Below are 13,386 nucleotides of genomic sequence, written 5' to 3'. Positions count from 1 at the left end.
ATACAATAACAGAGGGTATAAATGCGACCGTGCTAGTAGGTAAATTTCCAGTCCTGAGGGCATCTTTGTTTCCCTAGCTAGAGCATTATGCACCCCAACAACACCACAAAGACTTAATCCCTAACACCGACTTGGAGACATAGGTATGCATAAGTATCCCAAAAAGCAATTAACCCTCACAAGCCCTCTAATATTATTCGCTCCCAATTAACCCTTATGAGCCCTCTAACATTAACCACTTTCAGCACTGTACAGAGATCTTGCCCAAAGTTTACAGTAAATGCTATTTAACCTCTGTCTTTAAAGGAGAAATCTGATAGAGAGTCCTTATCAGAGATAAGATGAAATTTTATCCAAATGAGTTGATTGCCACTAAGAATGCAGATATTTACATATTTCTGAAGAGCATGGATGTGACTCAAGCTCCGTTCATCTACGTTTCATCATGTGGCGTGCCACAGCATATGGTAGAAAACAGCAACTTTTACTTAGTTTTTGTTCAGCTGCATTCAAGATAATTAACTCTCAGAACTTTTAAACAGTCTTCACTGGAGTGGGGAGTCACCACAAATCTGGCTGGCTTACTTGCTATCTAATAGTGGAATGCAGTTCAGGAACTGTACAGGTAAATCACCTCAATTTCAAATTAAGGGAGTATAAATTGAAAATTGGGGAAAAAGAAAAATCAATTCCTTCTCCTTAAAGAATGGGACAATTATTTGCTTGAAAAAATGTGTGAGACTGTCATTCAAAATGAAGACTTATCAATTTGGGAATATTATTTTAAGAGTAACATGTTCTCAGGCACCCAAATTACTGAATGTTTCAAATAAGCATGAAGGATTTGTGAAAAACTGTACCACTTAATTTTGCAGGAAATCTCCACAGATTTCTACAGAGGAGTAACTTTACATTTACACTTGGGTATTACATGAGATTTCAGCCCTAACCCCCTAGTGGATTAAAAAGGCATATTTTACTCTAAAAGATCAACAGCACTGAATTACAAAGAAATTCAATACCTGAAGTTTCAACAGCATTTGCCTATTTCAGTGTATTTGCTGTTATTCCTCTGTTGAACAGAGGATGGCAGCATTAAGTGTAATATCATCATAACCCAACTGAACTGTAGTCGAAGAATCCCTTTCTTACAGTGTAAAACAAATGTCAGCATTTACTTTATTTTAAAATTGCAAGTAAGTCCTCATTCTGTGTACAGATTCCCTCATATAGATAGATATGAAAGCAAGGCAAAGTGATGTATGGATAATTAATTTTGGACATTAAGAGATGTGTTAAATACTGCATACAAAATTAGGCAGCAACACTGAAATATTTCTCCACCAGATACCAGATGCAGTTGTCCAAAGGATCCAGTTTTTTGCCCATTAAAAAAAAAAAAAAAAAAAGGCATATTTACAAGGCAGATTTGAGGGACATTATAGCATACTCATTTGCCATATTCTATTTTTTGGCTTTACTGCTTAAAAAATGCCTTTATTAGCATATGACAACCCCTTTTTGTAACAGTTTGCCACACACGTACTTGGTAAGAAAAAGAGACCATTGAGACCAATGCACTTTTGCAAGCTACCACAAGATGTCTCTAATTCACCAGAATCTTCAATATTACTTCAACCCACAAGGTAGTATTTTCATACCAACTAAATCTGATATATATTCATTATGTTTTCGGGATACAGATATTTGGGGTTACATATTTATGTATTTAAAATAACTTCGGAATAATGTATTTTAAATGCATTATAATTAAGATACCATACTGTATATGCTAATGAGCTTCAAAAACTTATAATTACTAACTTCAATGAAATTGCAAATAATAAGCAATTTCAAGGTAAATGAAATATATTTTTGAAAAGTTTCCATGTCAGTGGGAACAGTTTGGTTAAAATACCTGTAAAGTACAGAAACAAATAGTACTATAATGTTGTGGGATTTTATTTGTTTTTGTTAAAGAGTGTATGAAAAAGGTTACACTGAAATTTATGCCCTGACATCAGTGGCAGGTCTGGCAGAAGTCAATTACCTAATGGAGAGATACGAAATTGTAGATTATATATACCGTAGTAAATTGGGAATAGACACTTGTACAGCAGCTGCATAAGAAGCAGTTTATGAGTTTTTTACATTTATTTCACCCTTTGGGGTGGGCAGGTTATGCATGCTCTGACATGCTCCACTTTACAAGGAATGGCTACAGATTAACTGCAGCAAAGAGTGCAGTAGTTTGGGAACTCCTGTAGGAGGAAGAAGGACTAAATGCTGGCTTTGTTTCCAAACACTATTAAATATCTAATAGTGAAATCTAGATATTTATTTTTTTAAGTAAACACATTGTCTGCTGTGACTTCATTGGGCAGCAATGCATCTAAACGTGGTGCAGTAATAATGAGTGTTGTCACAATACTTGCTTCCTTTACAGACACAGACCTAAGGTACTTTTGTTTCAGACACCCAAACTGAAACAACCTGTGGGATATAATTTTTCCAAATATAAATATTTTGAAAAATCTGGGAACACAACCAACCAACCAACCCAACCCTCTAAATGTGTCCTGCTGGTAACTCATGAATTATGAAACCCATATTAACTTGATATCTATCAAAATTCTCATTTAAGTAAATGTAGATATCCCCCCTGCTATTTGCACTTTTTCACTAGGGATGATAGTCTTATTAGTGGTATGGTTCCTTACATCATTACGGGTCTTCTCCTGTTTCTCATGCTTTTCCCGGTCATATGCCATCTTTTTCAGAAGTTTCTTCATAGCTTTGTCCTTTTTCTCCTTCTTCTGGCTTTCAGTGTTCTGTTTTCTCACTTGGTTAACAATGAACTTAGGAATCTAGATTAATATAGATGTATTTTCATTAGTATGTAAGTAAGAATATCTACATAATTTCCTTAAGTTACTGATTTATCAACATTTTGAAAATTGACAGATTGTCAGGTAGAACTCAAAAAAAAAAATAGTATTTATTTCCAGTAATAATTAAAGATTCCAGTAATATAAAGCTGTGAAACCATTTAAATTCCACTCCATTTGCAATGTTATATTCCATTCAGTAAGCTCTCAGAGGAAGAGAGGTGGAATCATGCAGTGTTTTTATTTTCCTCATCCAAAATCATTCACTCAACACTTCGTCTGTGTGATGGTGATAATAGCATTCCCTCACATGCAGCAAAGGTCAAAACTGTTTAAAGTTGCTGATGGAGAACAAAGCCCGAAATTCTCCAGTCTGTCTAAGTTAGAGCTTTGCTTAAGACCATGACACAACTTCATGTTTTGTCAAAACACGTTTTATATAATATCAAGTTCGATCCAAAAGGGTAATGGACTAAAACACCATGTTTCCTATACATATCTCTAAGCATAAAATAATAAATTCCTCATAACAATGCACACTGACAGACCAAATACAAAGATCACTCAAGGACTTAGTTTTGAGTTCACATATGGTACATACAATATCAAAACTCCGACCATCAGAGCTTAACTCTTCTATAAGATACAACGATTCTGTTTTGCTCCCATAAGAGTGACCTATGAGCAAGAACCCAGCTGAATGGGGCTGATCTTTCTCTAAATCATGGAATTAATTCACATTACTTCTTTGTTCAGATGCCTTGTTTGCAAAATTTATTATTTCCACCCCCGCCTAGAGAATACACTTACTGTCCAGAGCAGTTTTTGGTATTGAATCATAAAGCGCATGACATTTGCTGTTCCAGCTGCCATAACAAACTCGCTTTGTTCAATGGTCTTTGAGCCCAACCCATGAAACGTGAAAAGGTTTGGGGCCATCACCATCGCAACATTCTTTAACGTCATTTTATTCTTGTCTCGATGATCAATTACCCTTTGGAGGAATTCAAGCAGTACCTGAAATAAGAGCGGAACTTAGGGCTCAACTCTGCACATGAAAAAGTTACGAGTGAAACATGATGTTACACATTTATTGAAAAAGCTCTTCATCCCTAATAAAACCACATTAAAAACAATCAATAACAGAAGTGTGGATATGTTTATTCACAGGAGTGTAACACCATTTTTGTTTCCTTTAAGAACTGAATAATTGTAGTTATTTTTGTGGATAACGTTTTCAAAAGCATTCAAGTGACTTTGAAGCCCTGCACAGCAAGATTTTTTTTCAAAACCTTCGTTATGTAGGTGCATAAGTAGCATCCCACAGATGCTTTTAAAAACATTGCTGTTGCTTTTCTTAAATTGAAAGTGAACGCAATATTGCCAGCTGTCACGGTTATGGAAACATGGAGTGGCTAGTTCTGTAAGGTAAGCAATTCATGAGTAAACCACCGCATTGTGAATGACAGGTAGCCAGTCAGAAACTGCCAATCTTCAATTAATTCAATTCCAGACATTTGTAACTCAACTCAGGAGCCCTCCTGACTGCTTCCAGACAGTAAATAAACTCAAAAAGAAATGTTGAAACAATAAGACCTAGCAGGGGTTTTTTTGCATGTAATAGAGGATGTTCTGCACCCTATACAAATCCTGCAAATTCATTTTTGATTGTAGCAATTTTAATAGTAAGCATATTCTGAAAAAGATGAACAGCTTTGTTACAAAAGAACAAGCCCAAATTGGAGGACTCCACCTAATGTGCTGCACATATCAACAGGAAGTGTAAATTTCTAGCTTATTGCAAGTAGAAACAAACAGCACAGAGAAAAATGGGGAATAAAAATGAAGAGCAAAACCCATTTCATAAAAGCAAACTCTCATCCACAGTATTCTAACAATGTTTATTTTCTGAACTGGAAATGATGACTTCTGGGAAAAGGAAAAAAAAGCGAGAAAGCAAAACTTGTAAGAGATGATTATTGCAATCTCCTGGAAAAATTTCAAGTAATTCTTAGAAGTCATTTGGGAGGAATTTGGGTACTAAGGTGCCTTTTTTTTTTTTCCCCCTGAAGTTCTGTGAAATATGAAAAAACAAAGAATCACTAGTTTCAGCACTAACTTTGAACAGAAAAAAAAATGTTAAAAGACAACAGTATTCATTACAGTGGATTCACAGAAACAGACAAGATATCTGCGCAGGAAAAAAGTATTAGCAATTCTAACCTTCAGAGTGTCTCTGTTTGCTTCAGGTAGAAGGAGAACCAAAAGATTCAAAGCTTGTAGTTGCTGTTTCCTCGTTGGAAGATCTGCCAGTGAAGCACAAGAACCTCAGTATTTTAAAATTGTCATTTGTCCTCTTCAAAAGGCATGATTCCAAAGTGGAAATCTCTTGCAAAATGCTGAATGCATACACATGGGCTAATTGTCATGGTATGACAAAGGACTGGCAGATCCTTGCTCTCTGATACTCATTTCCAAATGTTCTTTTAGGATTCAGTTGCTGTATGACTCAGCAGTCTTCTGGCAGTATTTTCCAGATGCCTTGTGATTCTTTATTTTGCAATGTTACAAGAAGAAACAGTCAGTTCCTCCTTTTTTTGAGCCTGTGTCCCAACATATGAAAGGGCATACTCAATACTGCTTTCACAGTTTCTCTGATTGTCTGAACAGTTGCACAGTCTCCCAAGTCACCCACGCAGAATCAATACCACGTGTTGCTGAATCAGGCAGGTCTCCAGCAACACAGGCAGCAGCTGCTGCAATGGCAAACCAGTGGGGATAAAACCAAGAGCAGAGAAGCTTAACACATATCTACAGCAGCAAGTGCTGTACCAATCACGGCAAGCTGTAGTTAAAGAAAAGTGCTGTTGATTCTGCCTTTTACTCAGCTGCTCAGTGGTGCATCATTCACCCAAGATGCAGGGTGAGTGCAGCCCTGCACTCCTCCACCTGCTACAAGAGCTCCTACATTCTGGCACTGCTGAGCAGCAGAAAGCCCCAAAGCTCACATTTGTCACTTGTGATAAATTTCCTCCTGTCATACTTTAGAGGACATGCTCTGGCAAGTCTTCTCAGCAGATTCCTAATGAATCAGACCATACATAAAAACAATTGAATTAGGAGGTACCCATGTGAAGTAGTTTTATCACGCTATCTCCAAATTCAACAGGGCTGTTCTTGTGCACCCTGCTGGCATTTCAACTGAACTGCTATTTCATATATGTTTCATTCAAATCAGTTTGAGAGATACCACCAAGAAAAAAGTTAATTGACGAAATAAAAAAAGCCCTTTCTGACTACTTTCTACCATAATAAAAAATAAGGATCTGAATAAATGAGTGATAAACTATACAGGCATTTAAACATGCAAGTAGTGGTAACAGTGTCTCTACCTGCTCTAGAAAGACATACATTAAAAGTAAAGCTTAAATTTAGTTGCAAAACACCATGTCACAATGCTCAAAAAGCTATCAGAATCAACCTTTTCCTAGTAAAGTAAGCAAAAATATGATTACAAACCAAATAAAATTCATTACTTATGTTTTTCTGTCTGTTCAACTAAATAATGATTGAATTTTGATTACTGTCACAAAGATGGCCCCTTTTCTCTATAACCTAATGTTATTACACCTAACCAACAAGACAAGCAGACAATTTAAACAATGGGAGGCTATGAAGTGCTATGTCTGTTTTGCATCAAATCCTTCGGCTCAATGTAGAAAGTGTTTTGGACCCTGGCACCTGAGTATTTTCTGGGTAAGTAAAACCACATAAGCCTTCAGACAGCTCAGGAGCGGGAAGCAGAAACCCTCCTGGCTCCAATCAGTATTTGGAAAGTGGAACAACCCTAAGGAGCTGTTTGCTTTCAAATGGTGCTGGGAGCATTCTGGCAGCTTTAACTTGCCCCTCAGCGCTGCAAAATCAGCAACACTGTGTAGCAGGCCTAAGCACCAGCCCCCTACTCCCACCAACTTCATTGCCTTGAAAGGCAGCGCACAACTCGCAGACTGATACAGCCTATGGTTTTTAAGAATATTCGTCTATCTGCCTGTCTGTGGAAATAGATTTTTCTGAAACTTGCACTCCTGTGCTGGCTGGGGAGTTAATGTATGTGGGTTCTTACTCCTGATTCATTATCACCAAGCCGCTCTCCTTCAATTACAGCTGGTATATTTGCTGTCTTTGTGACCAGTTGGCAAGGAAGACATTTTGACAGGCTCTTGCTGATCTCAAGGGATCTGGGATGATGAGTAGTTCTGACAATTCTGATCTGATTCTCCTATTGTAAACGGTTAAAATACCCTAAACAGTATAAATTACCATTTGTTAGATTTTCTGCAGAAATATTAGATCTTTGCTGTTTTTTCTTTTGAAGCAAATATTGTTTATAAACTGATACCATCATACACAATTTCCTCATAACCCATCTATAGCTTCTAACGACTATCTGCAACATCTTATCAGAAAGAGGCAGCGTGCTTTCATTTTATGCGTAAACTATTGAAAAATAAGTTCTACAAAAGCTGTTATTTGTACATTAACAAATATATGCCCAGTCTTTTCTCAGGAGAAGTCATATTGTTGTTATTCAACTTGATTTTCAGTTTCAAATATTATTAGCAAAAATACTACTACAGCAAAGAGGCACTTCTCTGCACTGGTACCTATTCTTTGCAGCTGAGACAGAAAGGACACTACTCACTCTGTACATCTTGGAAAGCTTTGAGATATTCGACAGTAAGGAGTGGCTGAGGCAGTTCACGGATAAAGAGTTTTAAAAGACTTGCTGCATCATGTTGCTTTACGTTTTCCCAGTTGAAAGTCCCTTCATAGAATTTTGCTTCCAGTTCTTGGCAAAGACTCTGAAAGACAGTAGATGGAGCACCAATAACACTTGGCTGCTGGAAGTCACATATTATACACACAGCAATACTTTCCATACTTTGAAAGGGGTAAAAAAATGGGACACCTGAAATATCACTTAACTCCAGGTGCTGATCTTCTGCTACAAAAAGATAAATTTGGGATCATAAGTATTGAAAGAAAACACATAGTAATAGGTGTAGATGGCCAAATCATACAGGAAGAAAACCCACAGGCCTGCCTCAAGGCCATACGGAATATACTGTAAGAACCAGACATATTCATTCATGTAAGAGTTACTGTGGGATACTGTTGGCAGCAGACATCACCATGTACTTGCCCTGCTCCCATGGCAGTACTATTACTGGGCTTCCAGAGATGTACAAATGGAAATTCACTGAAAAGACTGAGTCTTCTTGGTCTCCTGTTAAGCATCAGTCCCAGCCTTGCAGCCACTTCATTTATCCCCCAATCTGGCAGAGAGGGAAGTGGCCCCAGTATAGGGCCTGTGGCCCCAAGGCACCTCTCTCAAGTGCCTCCCTTCTTGCTTCAGTTCTCCCAGGTAGAAAATGAGGACAGAGACACTGGCTTGTTTTGTAAAGTATGTGAGATGAAGAGAGGGAAAGTGCTATGGAAAAATATGGCTTTATTTATCTGGACAAGAAAGACACATTGCATAGATACAAGATACATTTTTAAGATACTGTTCTCATTAAATTTAACTTTGTCCAAATGGAAAATGGGTCTATTTCCAAAGAAAATGGTGGACACTTAGGTTGATACAAAAGCTGGATGTTCTCAACTGTCCTCTAGAGAGACCTTCTGTCTCCACAGATCACGTAGGGGGTTCAAAGGTGTAAAGATCCTACCTCAGATGTCTAAAGTCAATTGGGTATGACTTCCTGCTCATCAACAAAGGCAAGCTTTAGAAACACAGATGAAAATTCTCCCTGAGTGTCATCAGCTTCTCCGTACACATTCAGACCAAATCACTGTGGCAAATGCAGTATTAAACAACTCAATAAGAGGAATTGTTTTGTCTGAGAGACAAGGGCAGAAATGCCAACTACATATCCTAACAGACCAATGCTTGGATTTTAAAGTATATGTATTTAACTACGGGGTATTGCAGATATGCAATGCGTTGTTTTAAATAACTCTAAAATCTATAGAGTAAGATAGCGAAATATTTTTTCATAAGATAATCTGTGCCTTTCTATAAAACTGAACCACAAGGAAAATATTTTCTATAGGAAAAAAAGTTTAAGAAACTTAAGAGAAAACATCAGTCCTTTAGTGTGCTGAGTTATTTGTTTTTCTATAAAGTTTTCTATTGGCACGAGTAAAGGAACTTAACATCTTTGCTAACAAAACAATCGCTTAATTCAAAGAAGCAGCTCCTACAAATGAATAGGTAAAAATTAATGAAAGTCAAATGGTAAATGAACCTCTGCCTCCAAAATTGTATTAAACTGATAAACTCAAAGAATAAACAAATAAACAAAATCACTCCAAAACCATTCCAGTATAGAGAACTGATGAAAAGCAGAAAATAAAGAATGGAGGAAAACTGTAAAAAAAAAAAAAAAAATCTTAGTTACTGGTAAATAAACAAAGCCTATTTCCATAATATTTCCCTCTTTCATTTGTTTCTAATGAACCAGCTGCAGGACTGAGTTCTACACAACAGAGGCTGGCAGACGTCTTCAAACAGCTGAATCCACTTAAATGGTCCTTTCTGTTTAGAATTTAAGGCCAGTTCAGACATCTTTTTAACACATTGACTCTTGGCGTAAATTATACTGTGTATTCAGTTTCCCGCATTAAGGCAAATACCAGGGAAGAGTCTGCATGCAATTGGCACTCGCTCTGCAAAGTGTTGGTGAGTACAGACGTGCCTAACAAGATTGTGCTTAGTGAGCTGAGTAGTTATATTGCTGTTCATAAAAATAAATGTGAGAGGTTCTTCAGGCCATGCTGGCTGCCTTGCTCTGTAACACAGGTTAAGTCCAGCTATTAAAATAGGCTCGCAATGCCAGAGAAAAGCTTCCTCCTGGGGCAGAAAGACTGCTCAAATGCTTACGCTGGTTCAGGGAAAATGCAAAAGGCTAGAAAGCTTGTGCCAAGAATTAATGAGATTTTGGCACAACTGAATTTGAAACGTAGCCTTGACTCTTCTTCAAACTCTTAACTCCAGTCTTCTCCCCAGAACTACCTTGGATGAAAACATCACCTTCCGGGCTAATATAACTCAGTTTTCTTTGTAAAGAGATTCTGCTGTCTGATTTTGAAAATTTTCATAACAACCTGAGATTAAAATATATTTCCACAACAACATAAAATCAGCAAGCACAGGTAAGATTTTGAGGACGATGAGAATCTGTGCAATGTTTTACCTTTATCCTTGTTGCAACTCCTGGTATTCTAAGAAGTCCTTCTGTTTCCAGAGTTGCCTCTTCTATCTGGGCAATCAACTGTCAAACACAAAGCAAACTGCATGAATGAAGATGCCAATTAAAAATTACTGGTAGATAGTTCTGATATAATGGAGCTTTTATGTATGTATGCGTGTATTCATGTATTTGTGCATGCACATATGTAACAAGCAAACACACAGTTTATGAATATGAATGGATTACAGTTGCTGTAGGTGTAGCAAAAAACTCTTTAATATAGCTCTTACCCATTTTATGAACATTATTAAAGGAGAATTTGTCTGTTTTATTAAAAAAAGAAAACCATATTTTTTTAGACCTCCTTCAGATACTGAAGCAGATTTTTTCCAAAATTACTCTGTCTTCAAAAGTAAATCCCAATTACTACTCTTGTTAAAATGTCTCTGAATCAATTAAGGTAACATCAGAGATACAGTAATGACTTTCTCAAAAATACTCTTTTACAACTTTACCAGAGAAGATCTAAGTACTTTTAGGCTTTAAGGAAGCTTCAGCATTCTCCTAACAAACTCCAGAGTTTGCAGTCCTACATATGGCTTAGACATCAATTAGTAGAAATTCCATAAAAGTACTCCAAACACATATCATAAATTCTGTTTCTCTAAAAGATACGACTAGAAGTATTCACTGAGGGATGGATCTAAAAGTACTCAAAAGAATTTTGTAAACGTCAAAAGCTGATGACATCATCATTTAGCACAAATGGTTCTCACAGTGTTTAAGTAGGGCAGTGCCTTTGTCACACAGCTTCCTGTGCCAGCTCTTGAGTAAGAAGAATTATGCAACACAGTTGTGTTTTCTCTAGTTACAGAAATTAAAGGGGGTTCACCTACCAGTGTATTTATGCACCTGATAAATGCCATAAAAACAAGACCAGATAAGAAAACCCACAAGGTTAGAAAACAGAAAAAGAAAAAAAAAAAACAAAACAAGTGCTCACTGGCCAACTCTCCCCATACTCAGCTTCCACCAGAGCAGCGGCTGCCACTCCCATCTGCCAAGACACACAGACGTTGTGGGACTTGTGACTGTGTGATTTGCCACCATCACCACATCTGCGAGGAGACAAGGTCTGGTGGCACTGCTGGCGGCCACAGCTCCTCTGTGCACACTCACTCACAAGTGGCCCCTTGGCAGGCAGTGAGAGGTGGCCACTGGCCACCACCACCAGCCTCCTTCCTGCCTGCAGGAAATCCCCTTGTCATCCCTACCAGGGCTGCTCTGCATGGCATCATTAGCAGGCCAGAGACCTGAAATACTATCAGCAGAGACTTCTGTTGGAGATACATGGAATGGTATTACCATCAGATTTTCCAGGTGGAAAACTCCTAGGCTAGATTATGTCATTATTTTTAACCACAATTCCTCAATGAAATAAAAACTATCTGTATTTTACTAAAATATTTTGTTTCATGTCAGTGACAACCAAGGTACATTTAAAAAGCAGTATGCACAAAGATGTTCTTTCTTGCGCTTATATAAATCTCCTATTCTTGGAAAGCACATGCTGTAGAGAACAGGTAGAAGAGGTGGGAAACTTTTCATTTTCATATTCTCATTTAAAGAAAAACTGTATTCCAAATGATGTTGGTATCTTAGAAAACAAATCACATCCACGAGCTAGAAATTTTTATGCAGAATTTTCTTCCTGAAGAACTATGCTTACTGTGTTGCTAGAACAGCACAGTGATCAATCACTTTTTGTCATTTGATTGCTTTATTTCCTGATAGTATCTTTCCCAGAAATGTATTTTTATAATCCTGAGGAATTAATTTCTGGCATGAATGACACAGCGTCTTGAGAGACTGATGCAAAACTCTGAGTTTTCAGTTTCTTGAAAAATAACAAGCAGGTCCCCAAACCTACTGAAATGGTGATGACACAGCACTGAGTTTCTGTCAGCGTTAGGACAGGTCCACTCACTGTGGTCTCTCCCTTCCCATGCAATGAGACCCACTACGCATTGGCATTAAATCCAAGGTCTCCATCATCTTTCCTATTATTTACCGTGACATGATACAGGCCAAAGCATCTCCTCACACACTAAAGCAACAAATCTGGAGAGGTGTTGCTGCCACCACCAGAGGCAGTTTTCCAGCCAGCTGCCTGGCTGGAAATCACTTCTGAAAGAAGAAAACCACTTTCTAGAAAGGTTGGTTCAGCCTGTGGGCCAGGGATTGAGAATTTCTACAGTATTTCAAGTATTTGCTCTGAAAAGAATCAAGGGCAGCCCTACTGATAACGAAAGTCACACCACCTTTATCAACTGGAATTTGGCTGCAGAGGGTTCTTACGCTGATTGTCAGTTTCCATAGGCTTAATAGTAAACTTGCCTAAATTACGGAGACCAGACAAAAACCAAACTTTAGTCCTTTAGCTCAAAATATGTCTGATACAAAGCAAAGTACCACATTTACTAAATTAGAATGTAAAGCTGAAAAGTTACAATAACTTTGATGGATTAGAGTAATATACTGAAAACTGTGCTGCAGGAAGCAAATAAATCCACAACAAAATGTTATTTGTTTGTCGTTTACAGATACGTAACAAGTTGACTTGTTCATGCTTATTTACCTTTTGAAAAATCAGTGGGATCTTGGTTCCTGGCACCTTCTTCTGATCCTGTTCCAGTAAAACTGACAGTGGGACACCAAACAAGCCAGAGTCTGAAGAATAAAGCAAAAGAAACTGAGATATTATCCACATCTGTGCCAGTATATGTGATAATGACCTATTCAATACAGTCAGAGCTATTGACCTTTTGTTCAAAGTGTTTGAATGTCTTTGTCAATCAAGTTATTACACAAAGCACTCTGGCTAAAAGGATTCATTCATCTCTTCCTTCATCCATAAATCAGGAGTCTTCTGGTTTGACTTCAAATTGCCATCCACATATTCTGCAGTACAGTGAAGCAAACTGCATAAATGAACCATCTGCATCGTTCTGGTTTGCAGAATGGGTCTGCTGATATCCCTGCAATGCAGATCTTCATCACTCAATGCAGATCTTCATCACTCAATGCACGTTATTATAGTTAAGATGCAAATGGCATGAGTAAAATATCCAGAAATTTGGCTACTAAAATGAGACAGATGTAATTATCACCCAGAGTTACTCTGAGCACTTCTCTCTGGGAGGGTTTTTAAAGAAGAGCTTTTCAACTGCTGTGCTTTTGCA

The 13,386-nt window shown here is 37.6% G+C and overlaps 1 protein-coding gene across 6 annotated transcripts in view; it reads right to left on the bottom strand.

The window, feature by feature from the left end:
* ARHGAP18 (Rho GTPase activating protein 18) overlaps positions 1-13,386 on the bottom strand; it is a 94,418-nt gene that overhangs the window by 9,425 nt on the left and 71,607 nt on the right. For all 6 annotated transcript variants that reach the window (XM_065834326.2, XM_065834327.2, XM_065834325.2 and 3 more), the window contains exons 7-12: positions 12,783-12,874; positions 10,148-10,225; positions 7,591-7,750; positions 5,112-5,194; positions 3,699-3,905; positions 2,721-2,867 (exon numbers count right to left, since the gene is read on the bottom strand). In XM_065834326.2, coding sequence (XP_065690398.2) covers positions 2,721-2,867; positions 3,699-3,905; positions 5,112-5,194; positions 7,591-7,750; positions 10,148-10,225; positions 12,783-12,874 — 767 coding nt within the window. The remainder of the gene's footprint in view (positions 1-2,720; positions 2,868-3,698; positions 3,906-5,111; positions 5,195-7,590; positions 7,751-10,147; positions 10,226-12,782; positions 12,875-13,386) is intronic.

The sequence above is a fragment of the Patagioenas fasciata genome, chromosome 3 (genome assembly GCF_037038585.1).
Source record: "Patagioenas fasciata isolate bPatFas1 chromosome 3, bPatFas1.hap1, whole genome shotgun sequence".
Classification (NCBI taxonomy): domain Eukaryota; kingdom Metazoa; phylum Chordata; class Aves; order Columbiformes; family Columbidae; genus Patagioenas; species Patagioenas fasciata.
Note: the sequence above shows the minus strand (reverse complement) of the source record. Positions and strands in the feature narration are given on the sequence as shown.